At 35.6% G+C, this 18,484-nt stretch overlaps 1 protein-coding gene across 43 annotated transcripts in view; it reads left to right on the top strand.

Annotated features, from left to right (window-relative positions):
- Positions 1-18,484, top strand: part of PTPRD (protein tyrosine phosphatase receptor type D) — a 2,297,676-nt gene that overhangs the window by 2,107,331 nt on the left and 171,861 nt on the right. For 28 of the 43 annotated variants that reach the window (XM_078062238.1, XM_078062276.1, XM_078062265.1 and 25 more), the window contains 4 exons: positions 1,351-1,461; positions 2,884-2,895; positions 4,875-5,144; positions 7,939-8,520. In XM_078062238.1, the coding sequence (XP_077918364.1) occupies positions 1,351-1,461; positions 2,884-2,895; positions 4,875-5,144; positions 7,939-8,520 (975 nt within the window). The remainder of the gene's footprint in view (positions 1-1,350; positions 1,462-2,883; positions 2,896-4,874; positions 5,145-7,938; positions 8,521-18,484) is intronic. The other 15 variants (XM_078062277.1, XM_078062267.1, XM_078062278.1 and 12 more) reach the window with 2 other exon arrangements.

Raw genomic sequence — 18,484 nt, 5'->3', positions numbered from 1 at the left:
CATATCCAGGTCTCTAGACCACAGACCAGTCACAGCGTACCATCTGTCCCTCTTTTTTTCCTTTTCTTCTTCTTCCTTTTTCCTTTTTTTCTTTTTTTTTCTTCTTTTTCCTTTTTTTTTTTTTTTTTGTCCAACCGGAGAAAAAAAAAAAGATCATTTTTTTCTTCCTTAGCTGTTCTTGTTCTGGACCAAAGCCAAGATGGTCTGGAGAACAGTGGCAGACATGCAGAAGACAGCCTGGAACATCTGCTTTTTGTCTTTATCTTTCAAAAGGTTTTTGCTTTTGTTTTTCGATTCTTTTTTCTCTTACTGTCTTAAAAGTCAAAGAATGACTCCCCTTTCCACCTGATCCCACTCGCCTACGACCTGACAGCAATGTTTTTTCCCCCCACTTCTTTTTTTCTTGGATTACTCGCCTCTGGATTTTTGGATCTTCTGTCCTTCAGGCTATGGAAACAAAGGTGCTCAGTATTCTTGGTGGTATGTGATATTGCTGGTTTTTCATACTTTGACTCAGTGTTCATTTCTTTTAGAATTCTTGTTTTGTATTTTTCTTGGGGCTTTGTGACACCACACTGCTAATCCCACTGGTGGATTTTGATGGGTGTCTTAGGGGATCCGCCTCGAGGTCCTCAAGCAGTGGTTGGTTGGCTCTTTCTCGCTGGCATAGGCCGTGCTTTTTAACTTTTTTAAAACCTTCTAATTCAACTGCTCTTTGTTTTTCAGCAAATGTAATAAATGATTGTAAGTCGTGGCAAACTGTCTTTCTTTTCTTCAAAATCTGCGTGTCTTAAGGGAGTTTTGTTTCTTTAAGTAATATTTTCATAATATATAATGACTAATTTTAATTTTTTGCTTTGTGCAGCCTTTTTGTACTTGCTGCGTATTTTTGCCTTTCTTCAGCAGAAGACTTTCTTGAAAACCCGGCCTGGTTTTTTTTGAGCGTACCTATCTTTTGCGCGACTTTTGGTACCACAAAATGGAACAAAACAAAACAAAACCAAAAATTAATCTTTTGTTTGATTTAAAAGCCATACTTCCTTGAAGCAGTCTCACCCATCTTCATTTTATTAGTCTAGGAAATGAGAATATTAATTATGACTAGAAGTCTTGCTTGGGAAAAGAGAGAATTGTTTTCTTATGCTAGCATTGATGATGTAAAAAAAAATAATCTGTATATGTTTTTCTCATCGCATCATTTTCTGTCTGTGCACCTTAGCGAGAGATTGAATCGACGTTGAGCGGACCTTCGCTTTGCAGGGCTTTTCATATTGTTAAGAGGTTTAGCTTTCTGCTCTGAGAAAGCCTTCTCTGACCATCTCTTTGGCACTATATTTTATATCCATACAGGCGCCCTTCAGATCGAACAGAGCGAAGAATCTGACCAAGGAAAATATGAGTGTGTTGCCACCAACAGCGCGGGCACTCGCTATTCTGCCCCTGCCAATTTATATGTCAGAGGTAGGAATGACGTCACCCTGGCATCGCTTCCTCATTAAGACTCAGGGGGAGTTGAGAGACCCACAAGATCTGTGTTGTTATGTCAGTAGGTACCAAGCTGATATTGCTAGTAATTACAGTAGCTGAAGCATTTTAGTACATAGAGAATTAAAGATCTTAACCCTATTGTTAAAAAAAAAAAATGACGACTTTTGAGTTAAACCTATCCTGAGGCTTGAAGTTTGTAAGTATATTTGCATTTTTACATCTCAATTTCTACTTTTACTGCATTGATTGAACTATGCTTGGCATTTGTTTGAAGTTCTCTTCTTTTCCTTCTTTTTTTCCGTTGCTGTTTCTCTTCTGTTTCCTTACCAAACCCTGAAATAATTGCTTGGTGTGCTACTAATCAGTTTTCTGTGCAACTCCAAGCATAAAAGTGTTTATGTCTTCAAGACCTCTGCTGCAGAGCTGTAAGGATAAAGCTGCTAACTTAAAAACAAAACAGAAAACAAACAAAAAGAAAAGGTGCTCCATGCAAATAGCACAATTATATTTCCTTTCTTTTTATACTTTTTAAAATTTATGAACAGGTGGTTTTATGTATGTGCATATGTCTATGCATATATTTGCACACATTTTAAAAAGTTATTAATATTCTGAAAAGTTTAATTTTCAATTGCCCTGGAACCCTGATTGTATTTTTAACAAATAATCTTAGTTGTCCTTGGGACAATAATTGACTTATAAGGTTACATTCATATTTTCTCATAAAGTAATATAAATGGTTACATTTTGAGCTTATGAATGGCTCTGCCTTTCATTTCAATTAGAAAGAAGTATTTCTTCTTCCCCAGAGTTTTCCAAAGCTGGTTCCTATAGCTTTTTGTTCAATGGAAATGCTCTTATTCGTAGTCTACGTGTCTGTGAATAACCACAAAAGGCATGGGTGGGGGTGGGAATAGATTAAAGACTGCAAGGGCTTTAAGTTACAATAAGATGGGTTTCCTTAGGAAAATATCTAGCTTGATTTTGAAATTTTTATTTGAGACAATTTTGTTTCTGTGGGGATGTTTTCCTCTCCTATCTTTCTCTAGAGTCCGGGGTGGGAGAATATGAAGAAACCATTTCTTCTCCAAATTCCTTGAAAGCCCCTTGATCTTTTTTCTTACAATGGTGACCTCCTTTGCTGCATGAGGCATGTGAACCTTCTTCAATGGAAAAATTTCAAAATGATGCTAGCTATTGTTTCTAATACTGTATTAGTCCATGAGGTGTTGTAACGTTTTCAGCTGAGGTAGGAAGGATTAACTAGAGCAAATAAAGATATTCAAGTAGCAGTTGAAAGCCTTGATATGGCCTTTTTACTCTCTCTGTGTTTCCCTTGTTTTTCTCCTTTCCTCATTTCATTGTGTTCTGCATCAAACCCCCTACATCCCTCAGAGCTGCGAGAAGGTTGGTGTGTTTTTTACTTTTTACCCACCTTACAAAACTCTTAATTAAACCAATAACAAAGAATACAAATGAAATGAATGTAGCTGCATTGTGGTCTTCTTTTGGTTAACGGTATGTTTCAGCAGAGAATGCCCTGGCCCTGGCTTCCAGTGCTTGCTGGTGGTATCTAACCGTGGTGCATGATGGGCGAGAATGTGCCTGGGTGCATGGTAACTGGTAACACTTAACTCTCAGGTCCCATGAACTCGGTCAGTGTTCCTGCTTTCCTTCCTGCTCCACTCTTCCCATCTCCTGCCTCACCTTAGTTTTTGTCTTACAAGGATGCCTGCTGCCCATAGAATGACTTTTGTAGTTGTTCCCCTAATCCCAAGCATGAAGACTAAACTCTCCTCTATTTTCTTGATATGTTCTTTGACATCGTAGAGCCTCCCGTGGCTCCTGCTTGCTTTGTGTAACCTGTGAATTGGCTGCAGGAGGCATGCTTAGCTCTCTCTTCTCTGCCTGTCATTCACCCCTGAGGCCATCACAGCAAGCCCTCTCGAATCAGTGGAGGTTTATCTCAACCTAATGACAGCCAAAAAGTTTACAGACAGAATTATTTACTTATCATTTTCTTGGGGTTATGAGGTTGTTTGTTTATTGACTTATTTATAATTTAAAAAATCGCTGTATTATCCATATTTAAGGTATGCTCCTAATGATTACCTCTTGATCTAAAATACTCTTGGTGTAATGTTTTGCCAATAAGAGCCCAAGATGAAGCCTATTTGTCTCTTGCCCTCTCCTTGTCCAAGACACATGTACTTAAGCACACATAAACATGCAGATTATCTGAAGCAGGAACACTGAACTGTAATTGCTTGGTAATTTTTTCTGTGTTGCATTGCTTTAATATGACCTCTTCTCTCAATGTCATGTTTCATTGTATGTTTTAGACCCAGTGTCCTTCCAATTGAACATAGGCATAAAAAGCCTCTTACCCGATTTTGTTACCATCATCTATGTCGTTTTACCTTAGATATGAACTGAGTGGAATCTTGAATGTGAAATACCCAGCTCCCTTCCTGAATTTGCAATCCTTACCTTTGACAACCTAGCTTAATCTAATGTATTCCTTCTTTGAGCCCTATCATCCCTTAAATCCCTGTTTCAGTCACTGTATTTTACCTCCTCCCTTTATGTTTAGTGCCGTTACCTTGTTATTTCTTCTTTTGTCATTGTTGTCTTGGATTCCAGCCATTTCCCCATTGTCCTAAGCACGGGCCTTGAGACTTCATCTTGTGCATGCCTTGCATGACCCAATCCAGTATCTCTACTGGCATTGGCTTTGTTTCTTCTTCTGTGAGCATAAATTGATATGTGTATATATTTCTGTGTCTGTTCCAGTGTTAGTGGAGGTCTTGAGGCTGCATCCACTCTGAGTCTGAAAGCAAATAAATTGCACTTTCGTGTCCTCTAGATGATGTTTTCCAGGGTTGGGATGTGACAGTGTGGTCCCACACATACATTCACATCAATTGGAAGTGCACAGCACTGAAGTTGGTTTTGATACTCAACTTAAACCTGCTGGTGACCTTCCAGCCCCCTTTTCTGCACATACATGCATGCATAAGATCTTTGCTATATGCATGCATGTATGTGTTTTTGTGTTTATCTTATGCATGATTTTTGTGTATTGTTAGTTTGTAGATAGTTTTTTTGTTTTGTTTGTTTTGTTTTGTGGGGCCCTTGTAGGTCTGAATCAACTTTTGTATGAATGTGTCTAAGATATCAATGACTAAACTAAATACTTTTTTCTGTGTATACACATACCATACTTGTATGGTCTGTATTATCCACAGTTTTTCTTTGTTTTGTTTTTGGAAAATCCACAATATGTTTCAATTGTTTAATTGTGTTTGTACAGTGCATGTCATATGTTTAACAAGCCACTTTATCTTGCCTTTTATTTTATCATTTTCCCTTGTGTTTTGTTCCAGTTCGCCGTGTCCCACCAAGATTCTCTATCCCACCTACTAATCATGAAATCATGCCAGGTGGAAGTGTTAATATCACCTGTGTGGCCGTGGGGTCACCAATGCCTTATGTGAAGTGGATGTTGGGGGCAGAAGATCTGACACCGGAAGATGATATGCCAATAGGAAGAAATGTACTAGAACTGAATGATGTGAGACAGTCAGCAAATTACACCTGTGTTGCTATGTCAACACTGGGTGTCATTGAAGCAATAGCACAGATCACTGTCAAAGGTACGCTTAATGGTTTTTGCTTTGAGGGTCTGGGTACATTCAAGTCTCCTGACTAATGTCCCTACAAAGTCTACCCTTGGAATTCTAAAATGAATCAATTCATCTGAGTTCAGTTTTCAAAGTCTAATCATATCTATGGTATCGTTTAAAATACACGTATCTAGGTAGGGAGATTCTTAAAAGGACTGATAGCCTAAGTAATGATAATCATCAATATATTTAACAATCCACTGGGCCGGAGCACTAACCAGGCAGATTGAGAAACGTTAGACATTGTCAACCATTATGATAGAACTGATGCAAACAGGTTTCATATTAACCCAGAACTCTGGTGAGAGTGCATGATAGAAAAATACAAGTAAGTATTAATAAATGCTCAAATCCATGAAGACAAAAGAAAAAGAAAGAGAGAATTAAATCAACATGATCTGATAATAGATGTTTTAAAATTTTGATGGGTCTTATCATTTAAAAATCAAACTGTAAGTGGCATTATATTCTATTTTAACTTTATCTCTTATCTTCAATACATGAAGTGCTCAAAAAATATTATTTTATTTAAGTGCACTAAATGTAACCGAAGTTACAGATTTCACGAATATTTTTAAAACAAAGAAAACAAAAGTAAGTGTGTGGGGTACCAATTGTTTTTATAAGTGTCTGTAGAATTCTTGAACGCTTTTGTAAAAAGGGTCAGACTGAGGATGACTTTAGGTTCTTGCAAATGTCTGGAACTACTGCAAAAATGAACACAAATTATCTTTGCTTTCCAGGAAGTATGATCCTAAAAAATGTAACACACATGTTGTAATTGGTGTCATATCCCCTACCAAGCATATATATCAAATATATGCAATATAAAAAGCAATAATGTGACATGAGAACAAAAGTACATGCCATTGTCAACATTTTAGTCATTTAAAATAGTAACGTTGTATTGAATATCCGTAACTGTATTAAGCATACTTAGACTTATCCATACAATATAGGCACAAAACCTATACTGTACAATAAATGTGATAGCAAAGCTAACGTCTGTTAAGTTTCAGTAAGCACACCTTTAATTAGCAATATTTTTACTTACATTAATAATTCAGAAACACATCTAGGGAAAATTTGGATCATCTACTTTTTGAAAAATGTCAGTCCAGTATATTTGAACATTTGTTCAAATGTCTTTTTATTATTATTTTCAGTAAAATCCCTTGGCTAAATATTATCATTCTATAGTTCTTAGAGTAATATGCAAATATTGACTCACCTTTCTTATAATAACTATTTCAGTTTCAAATATTTGAAGGTTTACTGAAGACCTTCAAGAATTCAAAATCAGGAGTCACATTAAGTAATATCTTGTTCAACTTCTTATCTTTGTTTTCCAGGCTCTTGCCATTCCCTACCCTCTCCACCTCAAAAATAAATAAATATAAGGTGAATCCTGTAGGCAAAAAAGTAAATCAAAACAAAAAGAGCAAGTGGAAGAGAGTGAGGATGTGTCCCAACTCATTCATTCAGTTGGGTGTTCATTCAGTTAACACTGCTAGGCAGTATTCTAGGTATTGGAGATACACATGTAATCAAGTACAAGTTTGCGACTCTTGAAAAGCTGCCATTCTAGAGAGTATTATACTATTTTGCCTTTATGTTGACAAGGAAAAAAAGTACAAAAGGGCTGATCATATGAGTGTTACATTCTGGGTTTTCTCTCAAAAGTCAGGTGGTAGCTATAATTTCAGGTATTACTGATATTGAATATAGACTGCATATTATGAAAGTAAACTGCTTTAAAAAGTTATTTGTGAATATGCTTTAATTTAGTTCAACATTTTTGAATATCAACATTTTGAATATAATAATAATATTAACTAAAAACATGAATTTGAAATTAATCAATTTGAAATTTACTATTCTTTCTTACCTTAAAATTCTTGGTTAGATTATTTTGTTTTTTTTAGGATTTTATTTATTCATTTGAGACAGAGACAGACAGACAGACAGAGAGCATGAGTGAGGGGAAGGGAAGAGGGAGAGGGAGAGGGAGAAGCAGGCTCCTCTCTGAGCTGGGAGCCAGACTCCATCCCAGGACCTGAGGATCATGAACTGAGCCAAAGGCAGATGCTTAACCATCTGAGCCACTCAGGCACCCCTAGATAATTTTTTTAAATTATAGTAATATTATCTATGTCTTATAGCTGGAAAACAATATGGATATTATTCTTCCATAGTGATTTAATGCCATTTGAATATATTACAAATTGTGTTCTTTTCAATGTTGGTATTTAGTTATATCATGTATTTCTTGAAGCAAGAGGCTAATTGGCCAAACTCTTGGTTATAATAATAGTAATAATTGCAATTAATGTTTTTTGAGGGTGCTGGATACATTCTGAGAGCATTACTGGAATAGTTCATTAATCTTCACAGCAAACTCATGAAATACAGTTACCCAGCTGTACAATACAATCCAGTGATAGCTCTTCCCATTTTCCACATGTGAAAACTAAAGCAAAAAGACGTTATGCAATGCATCCAGGATCACATAGCTAATAACTGGTGGATTTGAATACAAGCCTCAAATTACAGTGCTCTAATGTGCTTTTAGTAAAAGGAGATTTGTCCCCTATGCATCTTACTATACATCCTACCCACTTAGAAAGCAATCTTTTGTTATAATTTAATCTAATCAAATCTTCAGTAGATAACATAATTCTGTTATTCCAGTAGTAGAGCTTATGGATCTTTGTAATATCTTAGAGCTGATGGGTATTCACTGTCCTTTTTTTCTCCCCCTAAGCCTTACCCAAACCTCCAGGAACTCCTGTAGTGACTGAGAGCACAGCCACAAGCATCACATTGACGTGGGACTCTGGGAATCCTGAGCCTGTATCTTACTACATCATTCAACATAAACCTAAAAATTCTGAGGAACCTTACAAAGAAATTGATGGGGTGGCAACGACACGCTACAGTGTCGCTGGACTAAGTCCCTACTCGGATTATGAATTCAGGGTTGTTGCTGTCAATAACATTGGGCGGGGACCTCCCAGCGAGCCTGTGCTAACGCAAACCTCAGAACAAGCACCATCCAGTGCCCCACGGGATGTACAAGCGCGGATGTTAAGTTCAACCACCATTTTGGTACAGTGGAAGGAACCTGAAGAACCAAATGGACAGATCCAAGGATACAGAGTTTATTATACAATGGATCCCACTCAACACGTCAACAACTGGATGAAGCATAATGTAGCTGACAGCCAAATCACTACTATTGGCAACTTAGTGCCCCAGAAAACATATTCTGTCAAAGTTTTGGCTTTTACCTCAATTGGAGATGGTCCTCTTTCAAGTGACATACAAGTCATCACTCAGACAGGAGGTAAGTCTGGTTCTGGATGGAGAGTAGGGAAGGAGGGAAGGAGTAGGTGCTAAGAGGTGTGAATGGTGAAAACAAAGACAGGACAAAGATAAGTATGAATTTTAATTTTTGAGACTTAGAGTTTCTAAATGAGAGGTTAAGATAAGACATCTGGAGCAGAACAGGCATGGATACCTGAAAGACTAAGTAATACTTTTAAGTAGAGGGATGCATTTAGCATCTTTTTAAAAAATTTGTACCCAAATGACTTGAAGATTTTTCTGAATGAGATGGATGAGTGCATCCTCCATGCAGCATTTTGAGAATAGAACTATCCTGCTTTATACTAATGACTCTGATAGAATACTCTTACAAAATTATTTAACTTATGAAAGATTGGGTGGTTCAAGATAAACTTAAAAATAAAACCATTTGTCAGGGGGCCTTACACATTTAAATGTCTTCTATTTTCCAAGCAGCTACCCACTAAAAATACTCTCCTAATGGATTTTTGACTTTTTTTTCTTTGTATGGCTTCATGGGTGGAGAAAGACAGTTATCAAGATCCTAGATCAAACTTTGGGGCCTCATTGACTCATTTTACTGGGCATTCGGGCGGACATCACACTATTTTATGGAGAAACACTAGGCCCTTCAAGTGGTTTTATTTTCATAAGTGGATATAAGACCTCTCTGGTCTTTGATTCAAAGTGATCAATTTTGCCTTAGGTTGAGAATATGACATAGCAACTTTCTTCTAAAGTTTATTCTTGAACATCTGAGAACTATTAATTTGACTCCTATGAGATGTTGACATCTCATAACTTGCTTTAATCTCAGTGTTTTGGCAGTATGCTATTGGTTTGTTCTGCGAATCTACATAAAAACCATATTATTAAGAAACATATTATTGGACAGAGTAGTTATAATCTGTAGGTGTAACTCATTGGTAATCTTGGGAATGAATTTTCTGAGGTGTCAGAACTAGATAAACCTATGTTTAACCCTGACTTGTTTTCATGTTTCATGTCCTATGAATCATGTCACTGAGGGTGTTTACCTATTTTCCCTGGCTACTAGAGATCTCAGAACATATTTACAGCCTGCCTGAATTTTATTTTTTATACTGTTGTTGTGTTTTTGCTGTTTGCTCATGGATTTATTATTTTCTCTAATAATATGAAATATAGCTATAAAAAATATACCTTATCACAATTATACTAAAAAACATTCATATATTTTCCCTACTTGGCTTTTGCAGTTCTTCTGTACTTATTTGTTATATTAATATACAGAAAAACACTGTAGATTAATTTTTCTATATATCTCATATTGGAAAATGTAGAAATCTGTGTATCTTGTTCTTTTTCTTGACTAAAACTGGTCAACTGTTATGAGATTATTTTTTATTACACTATTTCAGCAGCTCTCTATTTAAAGATAACAGAAAATATATACGAAGAACATATACCTGTGCTCCAGTTTTTCTGATTTTTCAATGGTGACATATTTTTTAAAGATTTATTTATTTGAGAGAGAGAGAGAAGAGAGAGGGAGAGAGAGAGGCGGGGAGGAGCAGAGGGAGAGAAACTCAAACAGACTCCCTGCTGAGCATGGAGCCCAGACACAGGGCTCAATCATACCACACATGAGATCAGGACCTGAGCTGAAATCACTAGTCAGATGCTTAACTGACTGAGCCACCCAGGTGCCCCTCAGTGGTATATTTTAAAAATCCCTAGTTTTGGAGTAATATAACCAGAGTTTGAATCCTGGTCTACCATTTTGAGCTCTATAACCTTGGACAAGTTACTTCATTTCTCTGAACTTCAGTTTTCTCATTATCAAAAATAATAGCCACCTTACAGAATTTAGAGGTGGTATTTGGTTTCTATGGCTGCTGTAACAAAATACCACAGACTGGGTGGCTTGAACAGGAATTTACCTTCTCTCCATTCTGGTGGCTAGAAATCTGAGATCAAGGTGCATGGAATTGGTTCTTTCTCAGGGCATCTTCCAGCCCTCTCTCCTAGCTTCTGTTGTTTTGCTAGTAATCTTGGCTGTTCCTTGCTTTGGAGAGACATCACCCTGATCTCTGCCTTCATTGTCACATTGTGTTCTCCCTGTGTGTGTGGCTTTCTGTCCAAATTCCCCCTTTCCATAAGGATTCCAGTCATAATGGATAAGGGCCCAACCAAGTGACCTCATCTTAAATAATTTCATCTGCAAAAATCTTATTTCCAAATAAGGTCACATTCTAAGGGTTAGGAATTCAATATATGAAATTTTGTGGGTTACACTTCAACCCATAACAGTGCTATAGATTAGGTAATGGATAGAAACATTTTATAATTTAATAAGTAATATATAATCATCATCATATTAAAAACAGCTACATATGCTGGGTACTCTGCTGTGAACTTTGCATGTATTAATATTACTACCCAGTTAGGTAGATGTGGAATTACCCCATTTTCCAATGAGTAAATTGAGGATTGAAGAAGATTCAGGAACTTATTTTTCGGACATAAGGTTGGTAAGTGGGAAAGCAGAATTTAAATCCAGGTACCCCAGCTACTTTAAAGTATCATTATTTTCAAATTAATAATTTGCTTTTGTGATAGTTTCAGAGCCTGCTAGATTTTTGTGCCCACCAGGTGCTCAATAAATAGAAGCAGTAAATAGTCATTCATTTATTCATATCTTTATTTAAGAATTATATGTAATTTACCTTTGAAATACTTGAGGTAGCTATTATATTATCCTAGTACAAAAGTACATTAAACCATTTAGATGTAAAAAAAAAAAAAGCTTATCTGAAAGTAGTGAAAGGTATACCTCTTTTCACAGGTTATTATACTTGATCGCTAAATTTGGTGTTAAGTTTTCAAACCACATATTTAAACATAGGAATCCATAATGTTTTATAACTTTTTTTTTTTTTGTCTGATACCAGGAAGATTTAGGTATCTTAGACACCAAATACTTCCTGGAACTAAATCCAACCAAAATGTAAGAATCCTTGGGAATAATGAGAATCTTTATATTCAGAATAGAGAAGATAGACAATAATGCTCTTGGTCACAGTTTATTGAAAGATATAGAACTGATGTTTAAATAGACCATATTTTGGTTTTCTGTATCACCAAAGGACATAATATGACATAAGCCATAACTCAGTTAAGGCAGTGCTACAACAGGGACATTTGAGTTAATGTGATCCAGGGACTCTGAACTTAGAAAAATCTGGATGAATGGGTCACAGATGCATTAGAAGAGTTGTTCCCAATCTGTGATATTTTTACATTATTTCCAAGAACCTTGTATAATAGTTGTACTTTTATTATCCATTGATTGAGAAGATATATAATGACATAATGACTTGTGCCTGCCAAGATCAATAGGCTAAGAAAACCTTCCAAAATAGCACAATGATTTGATCTGTTCCCTAGGCTTAATTAACAAAGGTCATTTGATGTTAGTGGACACCTGCCAAATACAATGATGTTAGTTCTAGTATAATTAATGCTGAGTTGCTCCTTTTTTTTCTTGCTGACTATTTCTTAGAATCATAGCTAGGGAAAAACATAAAATCATTATGAAATATTCTTTTAGAGAGGCTATAGAAAATTTGAGGATATAATTATTTTCACTGCAATTTTGTCTTTCCCAAACCTATGAAAATTTACTAAGATGTATATATTTCTCAAGTATATTTTAATTTCATATATACAAAGATATAAATTTCTATGTCTTCTGTATCTGAAAGCTGTTCATTTTTTATCTTTAATTCGCTGGCACTAATAGTCCTGTTTTTGTTTAAAATTGGACTCTGAAGAAACAGTATGTAGTAAAAAATTGACTTTAAAAGGGAAGTTGTAACTTTTGATCTCATCTAACATTATTGTTAACATATAGATTAAATGGAGGATTGATAGCAATTTATGTGTTTCTGAATAATACAGAAAATCGATATATGATCAATTTATAGTCAATAATATTTCCCCTTAATCATGACTATTCATACAGTTTATAATATTAAGTAATTTTAAATGGTTTTCGATATGAAAATATTTTGGTTAAAATAATTATGTTCTAGAAACACAGGTTAATCTTCCAGTTTTTCCATAACTTTAACTCTTGGCATTACAGTCACTTGCCACTAGTTTACCTTAAAAATGTGGAGAATGCAGTATATATGCCATTGTCAAGGGAAGAATTTATATTGTGCTAGAAAAAGATTTCTACTATTAGAATACACATTTTGAAAGGATGTCTTTTTATATAGTTTTCTTGTATAGATAATTATAATAAGAATATACGGTAACTATATTGTATAAAAGAAGTACAAATAAAACTGTGATAAAGAATGTAGTGAATTACATCTAAAACCTAATGCCCTAAAATGTTGCCTGATGTTCATGCTAATTGGAGCCATTCTAAATCTGTTAAATCCTAATGTCTGTTTTTTTTTTCTTTCTTTAGAAAACATATCTGACCTCTAATTTTTCTGTGCATTTAACAGATTCTTGGGAAAAGATTCTTGATTTTTATGTGTATACATTAATAGTATAGGTCTTTGGAAGGAAAAGAATTATGTCTATCTACTAAATAAATACTGAGTACCAACTTTAAACTTTTTGAAGAAGCTAATTCTACTCCAAATTCTGGGCGTTGCAGAATTGTTATTTAAAAAAAATAAAAAGTAAAAACAACAACAACAAAAAACTATGACATTTAGAGACATGACAGTTTAGGTTTCCAGAACTTGCTAAAGCAGTTCATTAGTATATGTCAACAGGCCTAAATAAGCAAACTAGAAAAAGACTGATTTCCCATTTCCCAAGTTATGAGTACAATTTAAATTCATTCTTTTTTTTTTTTTAAAGATTTTATTTATTTATTTGACAGAGAGATAGAGAGCACAAGTAGGCAGAGTGGCAGGCAGAGGGAGAGGGAGAAGCAGGCTCTCCGCTGAGCAGGGAGCCGGACGTGGGGCTCGATCCCAGGACCCCAGGATCATGACCTTAGCCAAAGGCAGCCGCTTAACCGACTGAGCCACCCAGGCGCCCCTTAAATTCATTCTTAAAATAGTTTTAGCAAAGGAGCTAAAAGGAATTTGAGTAAAGAAGCTCTGGATGTAAATACAACTGTAATAAAATTTAACTTTTCACACTGATATTTAATGACAATTGAGAGTAAGATGTGTGCAGGTGCTTGTGTATTAAATACTTATTTTATCAATGATATATTTTTGGCACTTACAAATCAGACTCCTTGTTTTGAATTTTGTTTTGTTTTACTTCCTCTATAATTCTGGTGTTCCTTTTATTATTGTTATCATTTATTAAAATGCTAGATATATTTTCAAAAGTGTACCTATTAAAGAACTAAGTATTTTCTCAATAATAGGTTTCCTATTTTCTCTGATAATATTTTGTACTTATAATATGGCTAAGCGAAATTGTTGGCTAGCCATTTACTACATGTTAACCCCATCTCTTTAGAGATATTTGCTTAATTTTACTTAAGTATTGATATCTTCTAATATTATCAGCATTTCAGATGACATACAGATATTCCCTTCATCTCTCATTCATTCTCCATTCTTTATCTTTGAGTTGCCTTCAGGTATTTATATGGAGTATAATAGTAGTACTACTCGAATACTTTACATCCATCAATGGGTTTATAATCTTATTTTAGAGAATTGATAGCTAATATTTGTATTTCCTTGTGGACATTAAATAATCAAGAAGAAAAGTATAATGCTGACACCACTTTACAGAATACAAACATTTCTTAAATATAGTTTTAAGGAAAAATTATAAGTTCTACCTCCATTTCCTCTGCCCACATCTAAATTCTAAATTTGATTTATGATCAATAATATCACATCTCTTTTGCTAATGAAGAATGATTGCACTGAAGTTTCTGGATGGGCTTTTTTAATTTTTCCCATGAGTTTCCAGAATCTCAGAGTTTCCTATAAAATTTATGTTCAGTTAATTGGTGAGGGAAATACTGTAACACAGAAAAGCTCTTAAATAAAAGTAAAATAGACACAGACAAACAAGAAGTGAAGATAAAAGATTGCCAGTAAGGTTGAGGTGTAAAGACTGAGAACATTTGAAGAGAGAGAGAGAGAGAGAAGGGAAGGAGGGGGTAGATAACACAAACATAAATGTTAATAGAATCTGAAGCCACCGTAATTGATACACAAGTCTAACAGAACATGAAGTACTCCCTGTGTTTCCAAATAGCACAGAGAAATAAGACCATTTGGGCGCCTGGGTGGCTCAGATGGTTAAGCGTCTGCCTTCGGCTCAGGTCATGATCTCAGGGTCCTGGGATCGAGTCCCACATCGGGCTCCCTGCTCCTTGGGAGCCTGCTTCTCCCTCTGCCTTTCTCTCTCGCTCTCTCATGAATAAATAAATAAAATCTTTAAAAAAAAAAAAAAAAAAAGACCATTTGGAACCCCCTAAAGTGCTTCTTCATATACATATATTATGATCATTAGGGCTACTATGTTTGAAGAATGTAAAAATAAATCCATTAATTTCACAGCTTTTTTCTTTTACTTTGATGCCTCAGTTTTATTGTGGTTGTTTCAACTATGGCTAAATGACTCTGAGGAAGCATCTCTAAGTGAATCTTCAATTCCCAGGGAGATCTAAGTAGTGGCACCTTAAGGTGTTTATGAACATAGAGCCTGATATAATAAAAAGGTCTTTTAAAGCACTAGTCCATTTGCTGGATTTCGCCTGTAGACATAATTTGCCCCCTATCGTGTTTTTCAATTAATTTAAATTAATTCAATTAATTTCCAATGGTTAAAAATGGAAAGATTTCACCTAGAAGATTCACTATCAACTTCTGTTGAAAAATCAGAAGTTTAGGCAAGCTTGGACCAACATTCCACAAAGTTGCAATCTCCTGGTGCTGAATACTACCAACTCCTTCAGGTGGGCCAGGCAATCTCCCATTGGCCCCAGACCCCACCTGGTCTCTAAGTGATCTGCCTGATACCTCTGGACATTTGTATTTCTTTTTTCTTTTTTCTTTTTTTTTTTTTAAGATTTTATTTATTTATTTGAGCGAGAGAGCTCAGGAGCAGAGGGGAGGAGCAGAGGGAAAAGCAGGCTCCCCGCTGAGCCGGGGAGCCTGATGTGGGACTGGATCTCAGGACCCTGGGATCATGACCTGAGCCTAGGGCAGACTCTTAACTGACTGAGCCACCCAGGTGCCCTGGACATTTTTAGTTTTATCACAAGTTTAACATCTACTAAATTAAATTACCCTCCAGACCACTTCAAAAGAAGGGCAAGATAGAAGCCGAGAAGAAGAACCTTGTATATATTATTTGAAGTCATCTGACCACTACTTATTTTGTCCAAGAATAAAATGAACAGTACATCCTCTGAAGCTTTGAGCCTGTTTAATTCATTATTTAGAGGGAGAGGTGTCTTAATAGAATTGGAGGGTCAGATGAAGTTTGTGTCACTAAATAAGGATGAAACATTGAGACCCACTGGGAATTTGTTCAAGACAAATTAAAAGCAAAAAATGTAAACAGTTTAAATAAGAAAAAGTTAATTAGATTCCCAAGATGTTTTCAATCAATGTCAATTTATTATTAGCATTAGGCAGGGAGGAAATACATAACAGGCAGTTATAATCCTGAGAGTAGCCCTTCAGTTCTGTCCATGTTTTTAATTCTTGACAACACTGTGTTCCAGTTTGGTCTAAGTCAGGAGTTATCACAAGGCTTTCTTCTTTCTCAGATTTGTGGAAGTTGGGAGAAAGGAAAAAGGAAACAAAAGTAGAGAGAAAGAAGTGACCACACACATATGCATATGTGTGTGTATTTTTAGGCTGAGAACCCCTTTAATCATCTGAATATTAAAATCCAATCATAACTTCCCCATCTGTCTGATTGTTCTTGGCTTCCATTGTTGCTCCTGCCAGGCTTTCGGTATTTCCTGTTTAGAACTAATGCGTTCTCTATTTGCTTTGCTATTTTCCTGTTTATTTTTCCCTCTTCCCCCGCTGCCCCCCCCCAACCCTTGCTGTTGATCTTTGATCTTCTTTTGTCTCCATTTCTCAATCTGGCTGATTGTGTTAGGTCTCTCACTGGGCGAGTACTTACAGAGAAAAAAGAAAAGAAAAAAAAAGATACCTTGTTTAGAAAGTATGTTCACAGAACCATCAAATTAATGAGTATCTCAAGGCCTGTGATAAAAAAGGAGAAAAGATGATGAATGCAATTAAAAATAAGAAGCACTGACTATTGGCTGCCTTATGCATCAGTCCAAACATGAGATTGTATGCTTACACATGAGGTACGTACACACACATGCGCACACACACACACACACACAGGTTAACATACCAGAGGAATAAAATAGGAATACTGGAAACCATTCTGGTAGATCTGTTTAGACCTTGATTTCTTTTTAAACAAAAGACTATTTTAGTCATATTACAGAGAGATGACTATAAAAGAAAAAGAAAACATTTTATATTTCTAAAGATCTTCTTACTAAGGAAAACGATGCTTCAAGTATTATTTAAGAAATTGAAGTCATACATCAGTTACAAAGTATATTATTTTTCTTAAGTTTTTCAGTGTTTATGCCCATTCACCAAAAACACTTCACATGTTCTTTTTCCCTCTAGTATAAAGTATTATTATTCTTGTTTTTTATTAAATATACACAGAATATACTTGTGAGAATATGGACATATGGTCAGCTATAGCACTTTAAGACGTGCCACGATATCAGGGGTAATGATCCAAATAGTTAATGGCCAGCATGGCCTGGGCACCAACCAATCAGAACAGACACTGGCCAAGGACAAAGTAAGGTTAGCTGGGCCAGTGACGCCCTGAACTACATTACCCTTGTGTGTAAGGGATAGAGGACCTAATGGGATTTGATGTTAACCAGGCGGTTGGGGTTAGTAATACCTATTCTAATACAGCATTTGCGTAAAGTGTTTTAAACTGGATATATGTCCCATTTTTTAATACATCTGATACATAGCTCTTTCAAATTGTCTATTGTATGGGTTATAATGACTAATATGAGAATTATACATGACATCTGCTAAATTACTGTATGTCTGATAATAAACATATTCTCTAAACTTTTTGATTTGTGTAGTAACTTAGCTCCATCTCACTAGGAACAATATTAAGTTTACATTAGGCCTAGTATATTAAGTCACTTAAAGTCAATTAGGGGTATGCCTGGGTGGTTCAGTCAGTTAAGCGTCTGCCTTCAGCTCAGGTCATGATCCCAGGGTCCTGTGATCCAGTCCTGCTTCAGGCTCCTTGCTCAGTGGGGAGCCTGCTTCTCCCTCTGCCTGCCACTCCCCCTGCTTGTGCTCTCTCTCTGTCTCTCGCTTTCTGACAAATAAATAAAATCTTTTAAAAAAGAAAGTCAATTAGGGTTTAGAAGTAATTATTTATAAGGGATAGTTTTTTTTTTTTTTTTTAACCTCTTTTTCAAAATGTGGGTTGGTAAGAAAGATACTACGTGATTCTGGTTTACCAGTAGGTTTTGTTAATGGAGTGAAGGTGGGATTTTATAAACCTAACCGGAAATAATTTTGAAAGTTAAATGCAGTGCTAGAGAACAAGTTCTCGGTTGTAAAATAACAATGGTTTTTATGTATATAGCACTTGTTATGATTTAGACAATATTGATTCCAAGTGTATTATATAAAGCATCTCACTTACTATGTACAACAATATTATGAAATAAGCTTATTATTCATGAGATCAGATTTATGTTCTATTCTGTGTTTGATAATTCTCCATCTTGTATAGATTTTAAACTGATCAAGAACAAGTGCAGTGTTAAAAATATTCTTGTACCTTGAAGGAGGAAAAATGGACTATCAACAATGTTAAGGACCTAGCTCTCCATTAGGCTACACATGTGGACACATTTTGAGAGGTTTAAACAGATGCACTAG

The sequence above is a fragment of the Halichoerus grypus genome, chromosome 14 (assembly GCF_964656455.1).
Source record: "Halichoerus grypus chromosome 14, mHalGry1.hap1.1, whole genome shotgun sequence".
Lineage (NCBI taxonomy): Eukaryota > Metazoa > Chordata > Mammalia > Carnivora > Phocidae > Halichoerus > Halichoerus grypus.
This window is presented reverse-complemented; position numbering and strand designations above follow the sequence as displayed.